The sequence below is a fragment of the Diabrotica undecimpunctata genome, chromosome 4 (genome assembly GCF_040954645.1).
Source record: "Diabrotica undecimpunctata isolate CICGRU chromosome 4, icDiaUnde3, whole genome shotgun sequence".
NCBI classification, from domain to species: Eukaryota; Metazoa; Arthropoda; class Insecta; order Coleoptera; family Chrysomelidae; genus Diabrotica; species Diabrotica undecimpunctata.
The window spans coordinates 4,505,683-4,531,123 of record NC_092806.1 but is presented as its reverse complement, the minus strand read 5'-3'; the positions used below and the strand labels follow the sequence as shown (position 1 = coordinate 4,531,123).

Below are 25,441 nucleotides of genomic sequence, written 5' to 3'. Positions count from 1 at the left end.
ATGAAAAGCGTTAGAGCAGCAGGAATAGATGGCATAAAGAATTGCTTCAAAACGTTGGCAAAATTTGGAAAATCTTTGTAGGTATATTTACGAACTGTTCAAGATCAATATGCATACCAGACCACTGAAATGCAGCAAACATTATTCTCATTCATAAGAAAGGTAGCAAAGAGGATATAAAAAGCTACAGACTCATAAGTCTACTACGAATCGTATACAATACATTCACAAAGATCATCAACAACAAATTAACAAACGATTAGATGCTGCACAGCTAAGAGAGAAAGATGGTTTCAGAAGTGGATTCAGTACCCTGGATCATATCCATTCGCTTCGAGAAGCAATGAATAGAGTTAAATAATATGAAATACCGATAGCCTTAAGCTTCATGGACTTCAAGAAGACTTTCAATTCCATATATCCCAAGCTTTGACTAGCCAAAGCATTTGCTACAAATACTTTAATACTCAAATTCAGAATGTCACTCAACCTAAAGAAAATAGTATTCGATCAAAGTAACAATCATCACATAAGGCTACAAAACTTGGACACCAAAAAAAGAGATAGAAGCTAAAGCCAAAGTTACTTAAAGGTCAATGGAGCGATACATGTTAGGCATAACAAAGAGAGATTGCAGAAGAATTGACTCGATCAGACAGAAAACCCAAGTTACAGATGTAATACAGGGAATAAAATAATTAAAATGACGGTGGACGGAACATTTAGCAAGTAGAACTGACAATAGATGGTCCACTAGAATTACACTGTGGTATTCAAAAGGCATCAAGTGACCAAGACGACGTCCAAATTTAAGATGGAACTTTAACATAAAGAAAAAACAGGAACAGCATGGAGCAGCAGACAAGCGAGTATTACACAATCGTTGGCAGAAATGAAGAACAACTATGTAAAAAGGGCTGTACCATAATCGGTAGAATACTCTAAGAATTATGATGATGTTATATACTATAATAAATACTTTATATATATATATATATATATATATATATATATATATATATATATATATATATATATAATATTCGTTAAATGGCAAAAAATGTACAAATATTTTTCGGGCGAAATAATTACCATATTGAAGTGTCAATTTTTTAAAAGTACAAACAAAATATTTATTCTAAAATGACTGTCTTGTTGCAGAAAAGATCCACAAAATAGAAAACATGATTTTTACTAGAAGAATAACAAATAAAAACTGTGATTTAACTGCTATAGATAAATCAGCTAAATACAGGAAGTCTAAAATTGTCTAACCTACATAATATGTAACATTTTTGACCTTTAGTTTCTTTGGTCATTTGAAATGCAACAACCGAGGTCACCACACAATCACAAAATAGTGAAACATAAAAAACTTACTTTCGTGCTTCGAGTTTGGTTTCCACATCGATTTGAAAAAGGCCATGGCACCTAAATTGGATTTCTAAACTGCTTCACACGATCTAAACTACTATTCTCCGGACTATATTATCGCTCGAAAGCCGAATCCAAAGTAGGCTTAGCGATTTTTCAACCGAGTGGTACAATAGTTAATAAACAAATGCGCAAGAAAGTGTATACGCTCAATAAAAACAAACAAGTGGATGCTGATACGTCTTGGTACAATGATAACTAAAAAGATTCTTCGTGACGTGAACCTTTAACATGTTGCAATAATTTGCGTTGTAAATATAGACGGCTTCCTTGTGTTCAAGGAATTTTTTTATTATCCTCACTGCCATTATAACAAAACCAGTACTGCAAATATATCTACAGTAGATTTTATTTATACAGGTAGATCCGAATTAAGGTGGACGTGGACGACGGAGGATACGTCGATATGTTTGTAAAACTAAAAAGAAAATCGCAACCTGTAATTTTTTATTTATTTATTGCAATTTACAGCCAACTCAAGAGTATAGTTAGTACCTTTCCTACAAAATTAAAAGATACCATTACAGTTCCTGTTTTTAAATCTGGTAATATAAATGATGTAAAAAGTTACAGACCTATTAGTATTTTAAATTGTCATACAAAAATATTTAAATCTATCTTATATAACAACCTTTACAACATTTTATCAATTCTTTCAATCAATATCAACATGGATTTCTATCATATAGATCAACAATAACAAACTTATGTATATTCACACAATCTGCTGCAGAGGCCATAAACACTAAAAAGCAAATGGATGTAATCTTCACTGATTGTGCTTAATACATATCGAACAAATAGAAGAAAACGAGTTAAAGTTGGTAATTCTTTCTCATAGGAATATTTGGTAACGTCAAGAGTTCCTCTGGGCAGCAACCTAGGACCACTCTTATTTGTTTGCTTTATAAATGATCTTTCTAGATGTCTCAAATTTTCGTCTTGCTTAATGTTTGCAGATGATTTTAAGATTAAGAAAGTTGTAGAAAAACAATGTGATTGCCAAATATTATACATAGATGACAGATAGCATAATTAAATTATACAACTCGTTGGTTAGACCACACCTCGAGTATGCTTCTGTAGTTTGGGCATATCATGCAGAAGTAAATATAGATTTAGTTGAAAAGGTACAAAAAAGATTTTTAAGATACCTACATGTTAGAAAATATAACTCTTATCCTTACTTGGTGTCTTACAGAAGTATGCTTGAAATTTTTAAATTTGTAACACTGAAACAGAGACGGAGAATGAACGCAGTATGTTGTCGTGACTAATTTAAAATATAAAGATTTATTCTTCATTTACTATATGAAGTTTTTTGTACCTACGATTAACTTAAGGTTAAGTCATAGAGGGCTGTTTTGTATTTGTGAGACATATTGCTTGCCCATAAACAGCATGATAAGACAGTGCAATATATAATACTAAAAAATAGCAAAATAGATATCTTTAACACCAACACCAAAGCCATTAGATCTAGGTTTCTACCTACTTCAACCACTATATCTTAGTGGGTATATCTGAAATAGATACACCGAGATATGGATGCTTTTATCTACATGTTAATGTATGTGTCTGTATATATATTTCTATATGTGTGCATGCAAAATTCATACTTGCAATTATATTTTTTTCTGTAAAATGTGTTACGGCAAAAGATTTTGCAAAATAGGGGCTTGCAGCAGGTAGCAATCTATAATTGATTTGCTCCAGATTTCTTAAATATTCTGGAAATAGTCTCTTAAGTTTTCTTTTCATTGTTTGGTTTGATAGTTCGTTTATCAGATTTATCTCTAACACGATCTCTATATTGTTTGAATTAGACACATACAATTTTTGAATGTTGTCATTCTCTTTGCTTTATCCTACTACGTGGTCGGTTTTCCTCGTTAAATTTCTTCATAACCTTCTATCTTAGGTGATACTAATATCGGAGGTTGGGGATACCCTCACGATCTCAACCTATACTCTCACATTTTGGCATCAATTGGTGCCACCCTAGATATGCCTCAAATATCTATTCTTAATCTTATCCTTTTTTGTCACTTTTCTCCTCCATCCAAGCATTCTCAACAGAACATTAGAAATCTTAAGATTTCCTACTTAGAGAAACTAAATTCAAATTTTTATCACTCCGCTTTCTAAAACTTGCAAAGCTGACATATTGATAAATTAGTCGACAAGGGAATCTACGATTTGTATGCCACATGTCGTTCATCACTTCAAACATTACGTATTTCAACCTTATTAGGTATCATCAGATCGTCATATGCAGAGGGTCTAAATATGCCTATGTATATGACGCTCCGATGATACCTAATAAGGTTGAAATACGTATAAGCGATTGGCAGATGTCCTGCATTAAAATTAAATCTAAAACCTTCTTTCTGCATTCTTACTAGTTTTATATTATCATTAAAAAAGGTTTTTTATAGGTTGTACACAACAGAACCCATAGGCAAAAATTATAACTTAGCTTTTGCAAGAAACAGCTGAGGTTATTCACAGAGACTTAGTTTAAGTGGTCAGAACGCCATCCTAATTTGTGGAACACATCTTCTGTTTATTTCTACCATTTTTTCCTCTCTCTTCAACGCTAAAACAGGGAGAAATGCAGATGAGACAGAAACATCACAACAAAACCATGATGAGCAACTAACAGAAAAGTTAGAAACTTCAGGTAAAAGATTAGTCAACCAAGGATCGGAATTATTGCCTGTTATATTAACAGACGAAATAAAAAAGTTATATTAACTGAAGAAAATGAAAGGAAATAAAACCCGGTAGAAGATAATACTGTTATAGAAGCTGCAAATATTGGAGGAGATATACTTTTAGAGAATATACAGAAACTGTTCAACTTATGATTGCACCAAAGTGAAACACCTACAAGATGGTACACAAGTGCACTTACCATTTTATTACATAAAAAGGGTAATCCAACAGATCTCTAGAATTACCGGAAATGAAATTAGATTTTTACCAATCTAGGGAACAGGCAGTTTTTAGAAAAAACTTTGGCACCAACGATCACCTGCACTACATAAAAGGGTTCTAGAAAAAATTCATCGAATACAACCGACCATTGGTCCTGGCTTTCGTAAAGTATTCGATATAATAGAAATTAACAAAGCAATGAGAGCGCCGGAGGAAAGTCGCAAAGATTATCGGTACTCCAAACTGATCGAGAATATATACAATAATACAACCATGACCGTAATGCTACACAAAGACACAACCTGTATAAAAATCAAAAGAGGAATCATGCAAGGGGTAAGTTATCACGTTAACACGTTATCTCTCAGGGGTAGTTCTGGAATATGCTTTCAAAAAGTTGGAGTGGGAAGCCAAAGGAATAAATTTCGTCGGCGAAATGCTTTCCCACCTACGATTTGCGTACAACATTGTTCGTTGATCAAAAGATTAAGGTAACGGTGGTTTTCCTCAAATTTCTTACATCTTAATGCTGATAAAACGTATGCTATTCATTTCCACAACAGACAAAAACATCTTTTAAAAGTCGAATTATCAATAATTTCAAAACAAATTGAAACCGCCGATTGCTTAAAGATTTTGGGTTTGTACGTTGATGAATGTCTTAATTGGAAAAGGAGATGCGATGATATTATTTCTAAAATAAATGCAATATGCTACCTACTGTCGCCAATTGCAGATTTCGGAATTTGTGATTGGACAAATTACAACATAATTTCAGCCAATCGCAATTCCCAAATCTGTTGCTCGACTCCAGAATTATCGTTGGTCAAAATGCAACAGACTTGCAGCCAATGGTAAATTCCGAAGTTGAGCATTGGCTATCGTGCAGTTCCAATCAAAAAACGGTCAAAAAGACCGTTAATGACGGTTGGAACTTGACCTAGATTCTTATGAATAAATACAGGTGCACGATGGCCAACAGGCTAGATCTGGTCAGGATATGTCCGCAGATCCAGCCTCCTTGGCAAGTTGAGACCTTCTGGTTGATTTGGTTCCCAGAAACTCAGAAACCTTCGTTTTATTTTACCTATTTTACTTTCAGGAATTTTGACAAAGTTTCAAGGCGAAACTTTGTCGGTTTTGCTAAAAACCGCCGCCATTTTATTTGTAATTTTTCGGGATTTTTGACTTCTCTGTCAAAATTCCGATTTATTTGTGCATTTTACCCGTCGCTACTTACTTAGACGGATTTTGCAAATATTAAATATTGTGTTTTCTTTCAGGAACTTTAAAAGTCTTGTAAGAAAATTACTTTTTCAGGTTCGCTAAGTCTCTTGACGGGACTTAGCCGTTTGAGCAAGAAATCGTATCCTTTATAAACTTAAACAGTTTTTCATACGCTTATTATTGGAACTTTGCAATATTTTTCAGGTAAAAATAACTTGTAATCTTTTTCAGATTTATTTCTGGTTTTGGGACTCTGAAGAAATTCAGGTCCAAAATTAACTTGTAAAATTTTTCACCTTTTTTTTACAGGTCATCGACTTTTTCGTTAAATTTTTCGTTATTTGTTTATAATTATTTTATTTATAAACGTATTGTACTTTTTCTTGTTGATTCGTCCGAAAGGCACTACGCCTGACAACCCCCACCTTTCGACGACTCTTGAGTTTTGGACTTGTAAAATTTTCCATAAAAATTTGATTGATCTTAAACTGATCTTTATTGTTTAAACTAACCATAGTCCATAGAGCACATCTATGGCCACTGACCGAGATCCCTATCCCCTTAGGTCAACAACGGCGATGGAAAGAGCGTGAACTCAGCCTGCTCTTACTCCTGAGGGAGTTGAGAGTCCAACGAGTTACCGACACTACTTAGGAATCTCAAAGACATACTAACTGAAGAACAGCTTATCATGCTATATTATGCTCACGTGGAGCCTCGTTTGCGATATGGCATAGTATTTTGGGACACGACTTGTAAATTCAGTGAAGTCTTTCTACCTCAAAAGCGTATAATCCGTTGTATTGCTGGTACATATTTGTCGAATAACTAGCTGCAAGAGTTATTTTACTAGATATAAACTTTTAATTGTATCGAGCTTATATTTTTGAAGTTATTTGTGTGTCTTTGATAATGACTATTCTGTCTTTAGTAATGAGATAGAAATACTCTAACAATTACGAAACACTCGACATTTACTTTTTTCCGAATAATTTTTGCATACCTTTAATATTCTTTTGAATTTGTAATAAATGCAGGAATCTTATTAGTCTCGTAATAATCACGTTTTTTTCGTACCGAGTATCGCCTAACTAAGTTATTAATGGTCATTTAGATAACCACTTTAATTTTGGATTTTCCCGCTTATCTACGTCCAAGCAAATTGTTGTTTTTTTGTTTACTTATAAAAAGGAACAGGTTTTAGATTCAACTCACGCCTTGATTATATGTACTTACGAATACTAATCACTAATAATTGTTAAAATAAACTTCAATTGTGTGCCTAAATTTATATGTACACAAAATGTAAATAATAAACAAACAGAAATGTTGCTTATGTAATTAAAAAAACATTTTTTCAAAATTGGTAAAAAAGTCATTTTACATTTTTATTACTTACTATTTTACTTTTTATCAATCAGGAATTTGTACCAAGACGTCAAACCATACCATAGATATTATAAAGATGAGTTAAATCTGTATTAGATGAAGGTAGGTAACGTTCATAAAAAATTAGAAAGAAGGACTAAATATTGTGAAAATATAATAAACACCATCAGTAGATCAACATGATAATGAAAAAGCTATTATCAAGGAACAAATGGTATACATAATAAAAAACTTAAAAAAATAACAAGGCACCTGATGAAAACTGAAGCCTGTAAGGCAGCAGGAATCTCATCACTAAGTTAAAACATGAAGTGTGAATCAAAGAACAAATATCCAAGCAGTGAAAAGAAGCTATATTATGCACGATACACAAAAGGGGGAAATTGAAGAATATAAAAAGTACAGGGAATAAGCATCACAAGATGATTGATTGATTGACATATTGATATAAAAAAAATTGCCACCAAAATTTAAAGTTAAATGATGATCGATTAGGTTTCGCGTAAAAGATTTTATTTTTTAAATGAATAATAATCTTTCTATTTCAGATACGTAAAAAAACAAAGCAATATCCTTGATACCAAAGTGAAAATTAGACCTTTCTATGAATGCCGCCTAATTTTGTCGAAAAAACAAGAGTTTGCACTGGCAGAATATCTCTGAGTGTGCTTAAAAATAAAATACGGCCTAACAACGCTTGGATGTCGCCGTCTAGCAGACGAAATGACTCAAAAAATAATATTCGGATTCCGAATAATTGGTCAGAAAATAGAGCTGCCGACTTAGAAATCACCTAACTTGAGCATCACACAACCAGAAAAATGTAGTCTCTCGCGTGTTACATCTTTCAATATACATAATGTGTCAATTTTCTTTGATAAATTGCACTTAAGCAGCCACAAAAGCTTTGCTAATGGCTCTAGAATACCGAATCTAGATGAAACTGGGACGACAACTGTGCGGAAACCAAAAAAGTGATTGCTTGCAAAGGAGTGAAACAAGTGAGTCAAGTAACTACTGTCGAAAGACAAGTCTTTAGTAACGATCTACTGATTCACAAGTGCTTCTGGAAACACGATTTCACCAGCCATTATTATTTCCTAGGGCTCATTTTAAATCGTATATGCTTCGTAATGGGAATGTGTGGATTTAACCAAATCTAATGGAGTATGACCTACTTCGGACCATACATAACCCATGGTTAAAGTGCATCGGAAAAGAGGTCCAGGACGAAGAAGAATATCCTGGCTGCATAACCTGCGAAAATGGTTTAACTTAACCACTAACGGACTTTTCAGGGCAGCAGTCAACAAAGTCAGAATAGCCATGTTAGTGTCCAACCTCCGTAACAGATAGGCACCATAAGAAGAAGAAGAATTGAGTGACCTATTTTTAGCTTTCCGCCCCATTACAGTAACAAAGTACAACCATTAGATGTTAGCGTTTATTTTTCATTTAAGGCACACTATAATAGAACTGTTGACTCTTTACTCATGCCCCACCCCGGAGTTTCAATGACCATATACGATATACCTAAAACCAGAATTTATGATCAGTGTATCCTCCCTATACTCACGTATGATTCACAGACGAGGACACTCACCAAGTCCAATATGGATAAAATAGTAAAAGCACAAAGAGTGATGGAAAGATCAATGCTCGAGGTGAGACTTATAGACAAAAAACAAATAAACGGATTAGAAGCAAAATGAAATTAAAAGACGCAGGAGAACATGCTGCCAAATTAAAATGGAGCGTCGCAGGACACAATGCCCGACTGAAGGATAAGAGATGAAACCACGAAATACATCAGTGGAGGCCATGGTTAGGAAAGAGAAGCAGAGGAAGACCACAAATGAGATGGGCTGATGAGATTAAGAAGATCGGAGGACACAACTAAAAGCAAGTGGCGCAAATTAGAAGACACTGGATTGATTTGGGGGAGGCCTATATCCAAAGTTGGATTACTGAAGGCTGAAGAAGAAGAAGAATACGATATATCAGAATGTATTACGAGAACATTTCAGCATTCAACCATCATCATCATTGGCTCCACAACCCATGGTGGGTCTTGGCCTGCTCAAGGATAAGTCTGCATTCTCTCCTATTCTTCGCCTTGGCTTTCCAGTTTCGTACTCCCAACATTCTCAAGTCTTCCTCCACCTGATCCTTAAATCATGTTCTGGGTCTGCCTCTCCTTCTCACTCCATCTATTCTTTGGTTATAAATATGTTTTGGCGGATCCATCTCTTTCATTCTCTCTATGTGAGTGAGTGAGAGTGCGTAGGTGAGGATGGGCTTGATAAGAGTTCTGTATATCACTAGTTTCGTTCTTTCTGTAACTAGGCTTGTTGTTAAAATTTTTTTTAATCCATAATAGGCTCTATTTGCCAGATATATCCGTCTGTTAATTTCTGCACTTACTGCATTATTCTGATTAATTTGTGAGCCTAGGTATATAAACTCTCTTACTCCTTCGAAAATATACTTATGTTCCGATCGTTAAATCTTCGGGTTGTGCTGCTTGTATATAATTTGATACTTTCATATACTTTCCCATTCTTTTTGTTGCTGCTTCAAGCGCCTTCTTCTTGCAATAATGTCGATGTCATCGGCGTACGCTAGTAATTGTATGCTGCGATTAATAATAGTTCCTCTGGTTGTTATTCCAGATTCTCTTGCCTGCAAAGTGAACTTCTTCATATTGATAAAGCGCTCACCTCTAATGGTTATACCAGAAGAGAAATACATAAAGTGGGCGATTAACAACGATTCTAGAAGAAAGGACGAAGAAACAGCATATATAGGCAAAGCGTTCTTGCCCTATGTATCGGGGGTAACAGACAGAATTGAGCGAGAACTTAAAAAAGCCAATGTAAAGACCATTTTCAAGCCTACAAAGAAAATCAAGGACTGTTTAAGATCGGTGAAGGACACACGCGACCCATTAGCAACGGCCGCAGTATACCGAATACCATGCACATATGGAATGGTATATGTGGGAACCACGAAAAGAAACACAAACACAAGGATAAACTAACATAAAAGCCATTGTCGTTTAGGACATATCGACAAATCTGCCGTTACTGAACACGCTTTGGGAAGCGGAGAACATCGGATACTATCGGATACTCTTTGAAGAAATGCAGATGCTGGATAAAACATCACAATACTACCCACGGTTATATTGGGAAGCGGTGGAAATATATAATCATCCAAATAATTTTAATCGGATAGAAGAAGGACTAAAAATTAACAAAACATGGATACCAATATTAAAATCCACAAACACTCTTCCCGCAAAACACGAAAAAAGAAAAGCTACGAACGACGACACGCCTCCTCACGCCGAAACGAGTGGAGTGGAGGCGAGTAGAAAATATAAATATGGCGTCCGTAGTACAACTCGGTTTAAACACGCGTCACACGCATCACTCAAGGTCTGAACGACGGCAAAGTTTCACTTGGTATCTTCCTCGATGTTTAAAAAGCCTTTGACCAAGTCTGGCATGTGGGACTGGTCAAGAATCTAGTGAACATCGGTCTACCATTTCCATTCGTCAGACTTATCCATTCATATGTTACTCAGCATCGAATCACGGGCAAGGAACGTGATCAATTCTCCGAATCCTTTACTCCCACTGCAGGAGTACCTCAGGGTTCCGTGTTGGCACCAATACTATACTCCATCTACAACAGCGACTTCCCTAACCCACAATACACAAACACTACCACCTTACTATACGCCGACGACACAGCACTACCCACAACAGCACAAGACGTCGACGCCACACTCAGGTACGCTCGAAATCACCTGCTCCTAGTCGAGCGATGGTGCCGGAGATGGAGAGTGACACCTAACCCAGACAAAACACAAATAATTCTCTTCAAACATCCAATGCGCAGCCAATACATCACACCCATAATCACCGAAAGACACAACTTGAGCCTATGGGGAGAACGACTTCAACTCCGTAACCAGATCGAATAACTCGGCGTGGTGTTTACACAAACACTACGCTGGAGGGACGATCTGGACAGAGCCTGTAACAAGGTTAGGAGTCGACTTGGCCTTCTCAATGCTCTTAGTGGTAAATTGGGTCATACACACTCACGTACACTCATACATACATACAAAACATTCATCAGACCGGTCATCGAGTATAGATCCTGTATCTATGCTATGTTGCCCGGCCATCTCACAAACAATCTGCTATCATTGGAGAGGAGAATCTTATGCAGACTAAACCGAAAACGATCAGACTACCCCTTCGCCCAAATTCATCACCTGTCGAATATCCAGCCCATCAATGAGAGGCTCTCCTCTCTGAGCAGGAGTTACACTATTCGCCCAGAGCCCAAAGCATTATAAAAACTACCTGCTCATCCATCGGCAATGTACTCAGAAGAAAACCCAAACCCAAATTCCCTTTCCTACTTACTATTCTGCTGGAACTCGCCAGCAACGAACTCCCTGATGAATACATTGACATACAGGAGGCAACTCCCCTCTATTACCGTCGTCGCATTTCACACTAAATGCTCACTTCGAGCCTGCATAGACAGGGGGGGATCGGTTTTCTGTGGTTTCCCGATCCCATTGCACAACGACACCTGTCAATTTGTCGAGGTACCAGTCCACAGCTGCTCTCTCGCGCCGCGTACATACATTTACTAATTTCAATAATATATACATAAATTTAAAATATATATATTCACTAATCTCATTTTTAGATTCAACAAATTCTGAAAAGAACCGTCTACCTACATGCCTTTAGCCCCCGATTGCCCAGGCTCAGCTGAAGACAGCCACCGAACAACAAAGAAGCTAACACACCGCTCACCAGTGGACACAACACCAAAACCAGTGCCAAAACCCACAAGAACAAAAACACGCCCCGAAGAGGCAAAAGCCTATAGCAGGACAACAGAAAATACCCAAAAAACACAAACAACCCAAAGCTCAAAAAGACGAACAATGGTTACAACGCGGCGTCAGTTTCAGCTTACAAGCGAAGCGGTAACATCTAGTGTTGGCGAAACGTCGAAAACTAATCTCAGAAGACAACGGCCTAACAGCCCGAACATTAGCTTAACAAGTTATATTGAAAAAGTTGTGAAAAAATCTCGACTGACTAAAAACCGCTTCCTGTGGATCACTCTCCCCTATTTCAACCAAAGAATTATTAGTAATGGAAGATTAGATAAAGTCAAAATGCCATCTATTAATTAGTAGCCAACCTACAACGCATATTCTTTGTGTTGGGGTCCACTGGCACTCCACAATACCACCAAAATGCGCCTATATTCTTTGATACCACTTAAGGGTTTTGCTTAAAATGTCACACGCCATGCATTGATTTATTTGTCCACTGTAAATAAATATCCCAGAATAAAGGAATAAGGAAAAAAAAACACAAAAATTAACTAGTTTTTAATAACTTATTTATTAAAATACATTATTTATTAGACACATTTTGTTGTTAACAGGCAAGAGTAAAATTATCGTATTTCGAGTTCTGTATATAACAATTTGTGAGTAAAACAAATTACATTTTTTAAAGCTCTTTCACGAAATATATTTACATTAAACATACACTAAGAAAATTACAAATTTTACAATTTTTAATAAGTTATATATTAAGATTTTTAAAAACTATGTGTGGAAATAACCTAGTTTTTTTACATTTATAGTTTTGTAGTTAGTATTAGTTTTGAAAATTGGTTAAAGATTCTCATCAAGTGAATGTAACTTTGAGGTATTTTTATATAGAATATAGCAGCACCATGAAATAAAAAAATATTGAAAATAAAAAGTTTGTCATGTCGTGTGTTATTTGGGGATTTGTTCATGTTGAAAGTCTTAAATTTTTTGTTCTGGGAATAAAAATAGTCTATATAAAGTTTTCTTATTGATTATCGTATTTTAAATCATCTTTTCTTAAAGAAAGTATCGCGTTTCTCTTTCTATGACTATTTATATAATAGGGATCGTAGATTTTTACCTGTGCATCATTAATATCTGACCAAATACAAGAAACATTTTTGACGTAGCATAAATGTCTGTCTATAAGATAATTGCACAAAGATCCATGCATATTCGTAATTTCATACATTATCTCAAAAATTGTGGTAATGATTTTAAATAGCTATGAGAACTCTTGTACAATCCAAATTAAATATATAATATAAATAAATATTCCATAGATGGCAGGAGTAGCTATGACTGAGAATATTCGTACAATAGTTCATAAAATGATAAGAGGATATATGAGAAGTTACTTTATATCTATTTTTTAGTTCGTTATAAAAAGATAAAACTGAATATTGCAATATATTCCAGTCCTAAATTGTGTTTAAAGTTTCAAAACTCTAGCTCATCGGGAAGTTAATGATATGCTCTCCATTTGGTGGTCTCATGGACCAGAAGTATTGTAAACAATTTTGATAGACATTAACTGTAAAGAAGAATTGATCAAATTGACCATTGAAAAAGAAGACCACTCACCACCACTTTTGATACAATTCGTCACAGTTTATTAAAGTTAATATTCAATTCTTCATATTGTACTGTTACTGTTACTACTGTACATAATTCTTGTACTGTTACTTTTAAAGCTTTTTTATTGCACAAACGATTTAATAATATATCCGTTTAATGCTCTCCAAATGACTTAACTAAAAGATACATTTTTAAAAATGTTTTTTAAACAGCTTAAAAAAATGTTTTAAAGTAAACGAAAAATTGAAAAACGTTTATTCCGCATGTCTTTATTATTGCCCCAATTTTTGCGACAGAAATATCCACGTTTTGGTAAGTGACATTAGTGATGCATCAGTTTTGATTCTAAAGGTAATATACTGTGATTCAAATATAGTATTTTTCCTTAGAGCGTGTATTTTTGATGTATGCAACATTAATTATTGTAATCATTGTCGAGTATAGGCAACCAACTATACATTTGTATAACCATACATAAGTATATATTTTTCGTATAGACAAAAGATACACAAATAAATTAAAATTCAAAATATCAAGCAGCATTTTAACCAAATCTGTTAACGTTATAATATTTAATAGATTTGTTTTAGTTAATATGGCTGAAGATAGTTACTTTTTACATTCGTGACGATGCACAGGTAAGGATCAAGTCCACAATTTTAGCTTTTGTTCAAACTCAACGCTAACTAAAGAATACTATCAAATCCGTTCATATAATAATGATTTTTGGTACCATCAGCTAATACAATCAGAAATAATTAGTACAAAAATATACTTCTTTGAATTTTTTGCACGCATTTTTTTTAGATGCATATATTCGTTTAAAAAAATCAAGGCACTTGTGAATTCTTATTTAAAAACATATATGAAAGACACTTCGGGATTTTTACAAGATGGTGCATGGAAGACCACAGCACAAAGGTAGACAAACGGGAACAACTGCAGCGCCACTACTCGATTTTGATTTGCTCCTGCTTTCAGCTTCGTATTGGTATTTGCCAGATGCCCTGGCATATCCTCCCTAAAAAGAAAATGTTGAGCATCAGAAAAAATATTAGTAGTCATATTTTCACACAAAAATCCATAGTTGTAAAAGTTACCTGTGCTCTCCATGCTTCACCACCTTCTTCTTTCTTCAAAAACATTTCTCCTGGTGGATAGTATACGGGAGGTCCAGCGATGTTCTTCGATTTTGGTGGAGGTTCTTTCTTTTGTAAAGTTTCCACTTCTGATTTTTGTTTCAAACTGTCTACCTTCTTTTGGTGTGCCTTTTCTTCCTCGTGCTGAAGGAAGCCTGCGTTTAATGGACTGTTTGGAGGCTGCAAAAAGTATAATATTTAACATAAATATTCAAAAATGTAATATAATTAAAATGAAAGAGATTTAAATAATAAGGAAAAGATAAATACCCCAGTCAATGAAGAAAAAAAAAACTGAACAAGTCTTATACAGATATTTGAAGGTTCTAAAAAATATATGAGGGGTAGCTGATGAAAAATCCCTGTAGACCTACAGTTGATTTTGAATTGTTTTTGTTTTAAACAATCTTAAAATGTGAAAAAGTAATTTTTTGCCTATAAAACATTTTTTATGCTGTTTAGAAAAAAGTACTTTAGTACCTTTTAGAACTACCAAATATCTGTACAATATCTGAAAAATTGATGAAATGACAGGAGGCGAGTGGCGTAATAACTAACAGAAACATTCCAATAAAACTGAAAGGAAAATTCTTTAAATTTTCCCATTTTGATTTACCCCATTGATCCCATTTACCCATTTGATGCATCGGTCTAAAACGCAGTGGCGTGGATACAGTGGGAGAGGTGACACCTCCAAAAAACCTGGTAGGGACGCCGCTTAGTTATACCATATTATAATACAATCAGTTAGTGATTAGTGATTAGAGGTTGCTAATGTTTATACCAAAAGCGCAATTTTTGCTCCTTTGACTTTCTTGAGGAGTGGATCTAAGAAATAAAAGAATTTCTATAATATATAAAACATTACCTCACGTCCTATTGTGGCCATAAGCTCGTCCAGTTTCTTGGGAGGTCCATCAGGTCCGTCGTGCGTTGGGAATTTCTTGGGCAACAGACTTTCTGTCTCACCATTAGGTGGATATCCTCCTTTATAATTGTTTTCGGTCTTACTTGTTGATTTGTAAGAGTAGTGAATATTGATCGGTTCGTTTGGATGTTTCTTAAATCCGTATGGAGGATTATTGGGATCAAATGTCTCGACGTCTGGTCTAGGTCTGTTGGGATCATACGTGTTATTGGTGGTATGGGTTTCGTGTTTGTAGACAATCGTTTTTGGAGGTTCAGCGGGTGGATATCCGTTTTGGTATGGGGAACCAGGTCGGTTGTTTGTAGTTGTGTTGGTGGTTTCCTCGTAGATGTAGGTGGTGCGAGGAGGATTTCGTCTGAAATAAAAGTTTTCAGTAAACGTAAAAATCAATGAGTTTCATTAACAGATTATTAGAAGTTTTAAATGATTTATTGATAATTCTATCTAATATTCCTAAAAAGAATTATTAACAGAAACAAACAAATTACTTCTACTAGGTGCCATCTCTTTTTAGGTCAGCATTTATTGGTTATTGATGGATTTATAAAAGTTAAAGTACAAGATACTTACTCATCAGGTGGATTGTAAACAGGATATCCCCTTTCCGAGTACGGTCTATCGTTAACAGTGGTATTATGAGTTTCTTTAATAATATATGTTTCCCTTCCTGGAGGATAGCTTTCTGGCTGTTGAGGAGGAGGAGGTGGAGGATATCTATCATTAACTGTTGTATTGTGCGTCTCCTTGATAATATACGTCGATTTTCCAGGTTGATAAGGCTCAGGGCGTTGGGGATAATCATTTACACTAGTATTGTGGGTTTCCTTCAAAATATACGTCTCCTTTCCAGGTTGATGAGGATAGCTTCTTGGAGGAGGCTCACTTTTATTCACGTTCGTTGTAGTTTCTTTAAGTATGTATGTGTTTTGGGCTGGTGGCGGTGGAGGTGCCGGTGGGTATCCGTTATCAATGTTCTTCGTAGTGGTGTTGGTCTCGTTGTATATGTATGTTTGATTCGTAGTTGGTGGATTTTTATCAACTCTGTAGCCTGGTTGGTAGTTGCGAGTGGTGATGGTTTCTTTAACTAAGACACCTCCTAGAAAAAAATATTAAACAAATAGTATTTACCAAATATTTTACGTGATATAGATATTGATGATGCTTCTAGATACCTACTAATCTACTCATTGCACTACTGGAAAATACTTACGTGGTTTGTACAAAACAGTCATTACATGCAAATAATGTACACAAAGCAAAACTAAATAGAAAGTATAGCTAAAAATAATACATGTTTTTTATACAACATTTACAAAAATGCTTGAGTTATAAAACTGCTTATAAGAGTTCTTCATAAATAATTTATAAAAATTTCTCTTCTATTTTATTTATAAAATCACGATCTTACAACTATTTATTAGGTTATTTATTAAGTATTGACATTCGATAAGAGATGGTGCTATTGGATTCATCGGTTTATTTGTCTAAAGTTGGTACTACTGTTTAATAAACACGTGTGAACAACAACAAGGATAGATGTATTGAATATATGGGTGGAATATTTTAACCAGGCACTTAATATTAAGGAACAAGAAGGAAACCTCGAAGGCGAAAGAGATGAGGTAAGGGGAGCAGACCAGAGGGAAGAGGAACCACCAACGATTCTTGAAGTAAGATGCAGGTAAAAAACTAGCCAGAAACAAATCACCCGGGATAGATAATCTTCCAGTTGAACTATTTAAAGAAGATTGTCACGATACCATAATGGTATTAAAGCAGGTTATAAAAGAAATATGGATAAAGAAATCCCTCTCCAATGATTAGAGTATTGGAATACTTTGTATCATATACAAAAAAGGAGATATCCTTGAATGCTCTAACCACAGAGGAATTACGCTTCTAAATGCAGCGTATAAAATATTCTCCACAGTACTATGTCACCGTATGGCACCATATGCAGAACTATTAGTAGAACAATACCAGGCTCGCTTCAGAGCCAATAAATCGACAATTCATCAGATTGCAACCCTGAAACAAATTTTGGAAAAACCACTGGAATATGGCATTGATACTCATCCCATGTTTATAGACTACAAAGCAGCCCACGACTCGGTGAATAGAAGAGAAATGTCCAAAGCAACAGAGCTAGGAATACCAAATCAGTTAGTAAATTTAACAAAACTAACTCTTGATAAAGTTGAATGTAAAGTACGAATTCAGGAGGAACTGTCTGAACCTTTTAAACCAAATAACGGGCTGCGCCAGGGAGACCCTCTTTCCTGTATACTGTTCAATCTGGTTCTGGAAAAAATAATACGTATGTCACAAATCACAACCACTGGTTCAATATATAATAAATCAGTGCAAATCCTGGCTTATGCTGATGATATCAATATTTTTGGGAGATCGGAAAACATATGTAGCATTAAAAGAATTAGCTACAAAAATGGATTTAATAATAAATACCAAAAAAACAAAGTGTATGAAAATAAGCACGCCACCACAAATCCTACGCCCACTTGTTATAGAAAACGACGTCATTGTAGCAGTGAACGAATTTGTATACCTGGGATAGCTATCAGAGTGGAGCCATACCTCTTTTAGTTTGTAGGCCGGGCGATGCCCGGTTGGGTGGCTACGTTCATCACGCAACCAAACCCCCGTCATCCGAAAACTGACCTGATCCTGCTGGTCTGTTTCTCCCCGTTTCGATCCGGAGAGTAACAGACCAGCAGCGTATGGCCCTTTATGGCCCGATGTTTGGCCAGAATCAATCACACGAGCCGACCGTCCCTCCCCCTAGTATCAACCAATGCCAACGCAATATCGCGGGCTTTGAAAAAGATAGCCATGCAGCCAATAGGGGATGCCAAAAAGTTAAAAAATAGTAAAAATAAAAAATACAGTAGAAAATGGACAATACAGACATAGAGAACAGATACAAACATTTCCGTGGTCATAGTTTAAAAACCTAACTAGACGAACGTAGGGCCCACGATAGGAAAAAGCCGATATGTGATATTCGAAGCGAAAATGTCATAAGTTATTCATGTTAGGACCTCATGAAATAACTATGAATATGGATGCCACCCATGATTGCCTTAGTAATGAGATTGCGGACGTCAAACCTTGAAAGGTTAAAAATTCTCAGGACACGAGAATTAGATTGACACCAAGTTCCGCGTGCGCCAACGACTAGAGGTGCCATGCAAATTTGCTTCCCTGGATATCGGGTCTGCATGGTCTGAAGGAATCGAGGCTCAGTGTACAGTGCTGTTTTATTAGCAGCAGCTGTACTTAGGGGTTCAGGACCCTCCCAGCTGACGGCAACGTCCACGACAATTACCTGCTCATCCAGATGCGCGACAAGGTCAGGTATCTTCAGAGTCCCATCCGCGCATCTGATCCGCGGCCCAACCTCGCAAGTCCGCCCTTTTTTCTCAACTGCCTTCCGTAAACACCTAACGAGCTGATCGTGTCTCTTAATGCGATGCCAGTGTGATGCGGGGCATTTTTGAAGTACATGACTTAGGCTCTCGTTACGTTCGCATCCCTTTCGGCACCGTCTTTCGTGAGGTGGATTTGAAGGGATGCCTTTCGTTGGTAGGAGATTTCCGCCCAGTTGAATAGCCTTCACGAAGTCTCTCCCCGACCAGTAGGGCGGTGGATTGCTTATCCAGGCTGAGCTTTCCGAGTGTGAAGAGCCTTGGCGAAGTCCGTTACCACTATAGCCGTCCTCAAGTTTCTGACTCAATTCACGTGCGATGAATGCTAAATTGCCGGCTGATGTTGCAGTCCACTTAAGGATTTTCTCCCAGAGACGGGACATATATGGTAGACTGAGGGTTATGTACGACGTATCAGTAGCTGAGGATCTCAGTTTCGTCAGTCTCCGTCTCATAATAGCCGGGACGTGCATGGCCATAGCCATGACGCCCAGGCCACCCTCTTTTGTGGGAGCATGAATGTAGGCATCAGCACACGTACGATTGAGGGACAGAAAGACCCAGAACAAGGTTCCTTGATAACATCTTCAAGACATGAGAAATATGGGAATATGTGCTTGGCAGAGAAAGTCGATGGATAGGGATGACTGGAGAGAAATTCTTGAGGTGGTTAGGGCCCACGTAGGGTTGTAAAGCCAGAATGATAATCATGAAGTGGTGTATGTCTAATTGGAGAATTATAAAAAAATAAAAAAAAAAGAAAAAAAATTACTTACTTTTTATTTTTAAGTTTAGGGAAATTATATTGAATAAAAAAAGTTATACAATTTCCAACTATAAAATCGCAAAACTTTCTCTTATCGAATGATAAAACATATTAAGCAACATTGGTACTATACAGTCATTTGGACTATTTTGTAATGTATTCGACTGTTCCAAATTTTTTACAGTAGTTTTGAAAATGAATGAAAACCTTTATCAATGTAAATGATCATTTCGTTTATTTTTTGATACATATTTCTATACTGCAATGAAAATGAAGAAAAACGTGACCTGCTCCAAAGCTGTGAAGGTGTACTAAAATAACTTGCGGTGAAAAGAATGTGCATAGACTATTCTAAAGGTATAAAACATATACGTAAAAGTAGTGACGTAGATGATGCATAGACATGCAAGTTGATCGATGTTGAAGGAAACACAAACCACAAGCAACTCTGAAAAGCACCCAAGTACTTGTTTATTACCTGGAGGACTTGGTTTTTGATAAGGAGGATAGTTATCCTGGTGCACGACGGTGTTCTCTTTGTTCTCGACTTTATTATAAACAAAACTCTTGCTCGGCGTGGTTATAGATTTGTTAGGCGAGTAAACATATTTTTGTTCAGTAGAGTCGTTGACGTTCGTAGGGAAGTCTCCAGAACCGGGAATTTCGTAAGTATAAGTTTTGATGGTAGTGGTAACTTTAGTGTTACCGGGAGGTCTTAAATTAGGGTCCAAGTGGGCCAGCACTTCAGGATCTATTTCCGGAGTGACTGTCTCGATTACCTCGACAGGATACTCGTGTATGTTGTTCACTTTGGTCTGTTTGCTTAGCGTTGAGGTTCTGGAGGTGACAGCTGGGGAAACTGGACGGTTTGTGCGGGTATCGCTGTAAGTACCTGGAAAAGTCGTTTAAATAAGACAAATATGAAAGTTCTACGTGATAGAAATTCCATATTCTATATCTGTAAAATAAAATATATTTTCTGTAATTATTTTTTCTAAACTATTATGGGGTTTTATCTTTTGTTTTTTGTTCATTACTTTCTATGTAAAATAATTGGAATTTAAATGCGAAGTTCACATTGGATACTGAACTAATATACTCGTATCTGTTTTTCTATAAAATGCTCAACATTGCGAGATAAATTCTTTAAATATCATATTTAAAAAAAAAGCTAAAAGACAAACTAAAAGATTTTTTTGCGTTAGAAAATAATAAAAAAGTGTATATCTATACTAATAATTGCTAGTACGAAAGGTGTATCTATTCGAGTCGAAAAACGTAATAAAAATCCCTATAACTGAATCAAACAAAAAGAGAAAATAATAACAAGATAAAACAATAATCAGGAAAGACAGGGATACTCGCTTCTTGTCCAGAGACCCATCAGGACATTTATTTAAGACATTATTAGAAATGGGTCAGGGAACAGAAGGGAAATAACCATTGGGTTAAAAACAAAGATTAGCTAAGATTGACTACAGACACACGTTTGCATTATGTATAAATTTAATCAGACAATCATTATCTCCTTTATCATTAGTAGCCAATAAGTTATTTATTTGGTGCGGAGGAATTTGCAGAGTTTGCCTGTTGTTTAAAAGAGTTCCTGAATGCTCAAAATATTTGGAACACTTAAATAATATGGTTAAGATCCCCTTGTTATTGACATGTTTCACATAAGTCCGAATTGTAGATTTTAATTTTTGCAAGATGAAGAGGATAACAAGCGTGACCAAATCTCAATCTTATTCAGGTTGTTAGATATTTACGGGCAGTATTTAATTTCTTATACCATCTGGAATTTGGAATATGTGGTTGTATAGAAACGTATTGTGTTGTTGAGTGGTCGACAAAAGTGTGTCAACAAGTTCTCCAACGATCTATTTCATGTCTTTTAGAGATAAGAAAAACTTAAGATATTTTTGCATCTTCGGCGTATTTGATTTTATATTTTTCCCATCTAATTAAGGTTCCCCAACGTTTTAATGTAAAAAAGCAGTCGATAGAGTATTATTTTGTCATCTTCGAATCGAGAAAAATGGACAAAGGGCACTGTAGTGATTGCAATTTGTTATCTATAAGCGAATTTTTGAGATATGGCGCTTGCCTAATAGTGTTAAGTAAGAAATAACAAAATAATGACTTATGTATTTGAATACAAAGATTTTACCTTCGCTGATGTACTCCACATCCCTCTGTAGCGTACCGTCTCTTTCAAGGGTTCGGCTTCTGGTGCTGCTTCGAGGAGTATCTCCATAGTGGAGTTCTCTATTAATAGATTTCTTCGATATAGAGCTTCTGCAAAAAAAGGTTGTTTATGTATTAAATCCAGTTTGTGCATTATAATCAAATTATAATAAATATTTAGAATATTAGAAGATTTTTATGGATAGTCTTCTGTGTTTCCAATCTTTTGTTCCGAGGCTTTGGTTAGGCTTCTTAACATTGTACGTGTTTTATGAGTACCAAGGAGTTAGCCCGGTGTCTCAACCCCCAACCTGAAGGGCCAGGGATTTTACATCAGAGTATCCTTCTCCTATGCGAGTTGCTTCCACTACAGCTAGAGAGTCTCACCTACCCTTCGATTTTAAACAAGCCCTAAAACCAGGGAGCTGCCCCTTCCGTCCTGCAGACCGTTGTGAAGATCTTCTTCTTCCGTTGTAGACTTCATCCGTGACCCTGGACAAGGGACCTTTAGCAGGTACTAGTTCCCGGGTCAGGAAACACCTGGAACCTGATGAAGGTAGCGATTGATTCACTTTCCCTGATAGGACTATCCAAAAAGGAGTTCCTACCCGTACCCGTACCCGTGGACACCACAAGGAAGAAAAAAAAGAGGAAGGCCGAGAAGAAGCTGGAGAGAGGGAATTGAAAAAGAACTAGAAAAAAGCGAAATCCCTCCAGGCCTATGGTTAAATAGAGAAGAATGGCGGTTAGGATTCGAAAGGCGTCGGAGAACGCTGTAAACCGATAGTAGTAGTAGTTTATGGATAGTCCATCAGTACTACAGAAACATTTGCTTTTGATACTACTAACTGTTTATATCAGTTCAAACTTATCAACTGGTCTTATAAAGAATGAATTCGAGACCTTTTTTTAAATTGGGGAGATAGGAATAGGATCTTTTTGTGACAAAATAGCTGATGTTATATTTTTACTCACATTAACAAAGTATTCGTTTAGATTTTCAGGATTTGGAAGAGAAAATGTTTGAGTTGTGTTAGTTTTATTTCAAAGATCGTTTATTATGGAGCAAGTTTCCCTTGCAACATTTTTAGAGCTTCCCAGACGATTCTCATAGTACATTTTTTTAGCTGTTTTGATCAGTTTTAGATAGGGTTCTAGTTAGGATATTCAGTGACAAAGACGTTGGTAGTAAATTTCTTGATGTACAATAGTGAACGCATATTCTTGGCTGATATGCGGATACCTTTGGTAGTCCAGGGTTTGTGATGTTTTGACTTAATTGTAATTAAAAGAAATGCCTTATTGAAAATACAAGCTTATCTAAAAAATCACTGAAACTATAGTCCACGTCCACAGAGGGAAAGTGCCGCCCAGAAGTCAAGCACAAAATTTTGGAATTTACGACACTTCTGAGCGGAAAAAATCCTACCTAAACGTTGGGTTTTTGAGGATTGTTTGTTAAAAGTGTTAAATTTGGTATATACTTCTTCATGGTCAGAGAGTCCTGCATTAATAATTGTATAACCTACATCAAGGGGTGACAAATCTGAGACAATGTAATCAATTATGGTAGATGTTGGTTTAGTAATTCTTGGAGGAGAATTAACGTGCATTGTGAAACCATACGATTCAAATATATTGACCAAGGATAATTGGGTAGCACAAGCAACAGCGTAATTAATATTCAAGTCACCGCAAATTTAACAGTTTCTAAAAAAATAGTTTCGTGGAGAAGTCAGATGATCTATAAATGCAAAGAATAGATTAGGATTTTTGTTATAAACCAATGAAAACTCAAAAAGGATTCATTTAACAGAAAGTTGTATTTCGTTATAGGAGAGAAATCATTATTTGTAGAAAGAATTAGGGTCCAACATGAGTTGTAAAATGCCATCTGGATACGAGTTGATGATCGTTCCAGTTCTTAGTTCTTAGTAAATTTTTTTTCTCTTTAAATACTATTCAGTAAAGACGAAGAGCATTAATTTGTGTATCCGGTAAAACTGAAATACTTTTCATAATAATTTTAGGCGCCATTATGTGAGTTTTCAAAATAATATGTTAAAATGTTTACTTTCATACATCAACATAATTTTTTGACCGAGTTTTTTTGCAAAAATAATGTGAAACAATACTTACTGATACTTTGGATCGGATCCAGTGCTATTATAAGTATCTGCAAAACAAATAAAGTATTTTTAGAATGTACAGTCAGTTTTATAAACGTTGAACGCAAAAATCGACAAGTTTCATAAATATCTACATTCGAAATATGATATTTAAAGTGATCAGGATTCTAAAGTAATTAATAGAAATAATTGGAATATACTCCATCTTTATAGAGAGGTGAAACGAATATACAAGAAACCAAAACAAGAAATAATGTAATAAAGTAGTTCCAATAACTATATTATTAAAAATTATAGACATGATTGATTTTGATTTTGAGCATTTATAATTGAATTTTTGAAATCGGCACAGCGATATAAAAGGCAATCCCTGGAGTAACCTCCAAGTGGGTGCAACTCCAATCTGTTTGGGACTCAATTTTTTATGGGACTTGTAAGGTACAAAAAACGATATTTTGTATTATTTTTATTTTTCTCCACAAGGAAACTAAATTCCTGTAAATAGTTGTATACCATGTATCACAAAATTTTTTATTTTTTTTTAATTAAAGAGTCATAAATTAAAGTTATACTTATTTTAGGATAGCACTGATGATGTAGCCCGATAGGGTTTTTATATTAATATACCTTTTATAAAGGAATTTTTGTAGATGTTTTTAATAATAAAAAATGTGTTTACCTGTGTCCAAAAATGAGGACTTCTTCACTTGTTGTAGATCATCTAACAAATTATCTAGTTGATTTATACTATTTTGAGTTCTTATTTTGTCCGGAGTAATATCCTCACTGGTAGTTTTGTAAATGTATTTTTCTTTTTTATAACCACTAACTTTTTGGTTTCCATCTGGACTCTAAAAGAGAAAAAAAAATCGATAACGTGGGAAGAATTTTCTTAGAATATAGCGATAAAAACAGAATTAAGGCAAGAATACTTTGACCAGTATTGTATATACTATATATTGTTGAAATTATACTCGGAAGAAATAATATTATCTAACGAAGAAGCTCAACTTACACCAACTTGTCGAATAGGCTGGTAGAAGTCGTGCTTATTCTTTCGTTCTAACTTTTTCACCTTAAACATTTTGAACATTTTAAAAGCTTTCTGTAAAACAAATTGGGGAGCAGATTCAAATTGATCTTTGATGTTTTACCGCATCATGATCAGGCCGATTTTTGACTATAACTGTCATTTATTTGGATCAGCAGCCAATACCATCTAAACACACTTAAAGTTCAAAAAAATAAATGCCTGAGATTATGCCTAGGTTATTTAAAATCCACTACAGTCCAAATAATTGGAAATGAAGAAGTGGAACCTCCATTGCATTTACGCCGACAATTCCTTAACGAC

At 35.4% G+C, this 25,441-nt stretch overlaps 2 protein-coding genes across 3 annotated transcripts in view; both read right to left on the bottom strand.

Moving 5' to 3' along the window:
* LOC140439067 (low density lipoprotein receptor adapter protein 1-like) overlaps window positions 1–1,603 on the bottom strand; it is a 39,363-nt gene extending 37,760 nt beyond the window's left edge. Inside the window, exon 1 of the mRNA XM_072528722.1 lies at window positions 1,381–1,603. Coding sequence (XP_072384823.1) covers window positions 1,381–1,426 — 46 coding nt within the window. The 5' untranslated portion in view covers window positions 1,427–1,603. The remainder of the gene's footprint in view (window positions 1–1,380) is intronic.
* A 10,815-nt stretch (window positions 1,604–12,418) lies between these two features.
* LOC140439066 (uncharacterized) overlaps window positions 12,419–25,441 on the bottom strand; it is a 65,698-nt gene continuing 52,675 nt past the window's right edge. The window contains exons 4-11 of one of the 2 annotated variants that reach the window (XM_072528719.1): window positions 24,767–24,938; window positions 24,098–24,134; window positions 21,942–22,069; window positions 20,250–20,663; window positions 16,130–16,655; window positions 15,500–15,914; window positions 14,593–14,811; window positions 12,419–14,513 (exon numbers count right to left, since the gene is read on the bottom strand). In XM_072528719.1, coding sequence (XP_072384820.1) covers window positions 14,379–14,513; window positions 14,593–14,811; window positions 15,500–15,914; window positions 16,130–16,655; window positions 20,250–20,663; window positions 21,942–22,069; window positions 24,098–24,134; window positions 24,767–24,938 — 2,046 coding nt within the window. In that variant the 3' untranslated portion in view covers window positions 12,419–14,378. The remainder of the gene's footprint in view (window positions 14,514–14,592; window positions 14,812–15,499; window positions 15,915–16,129; window positions 16,656–20,249; window positions 20,664–21,941; window positions 22,070–24,097; window positions 24,135–24,766; window positions 24,939–25,441) is intronic. The other variant, XM_072528720.1, reaches the window with a different exon arrangement.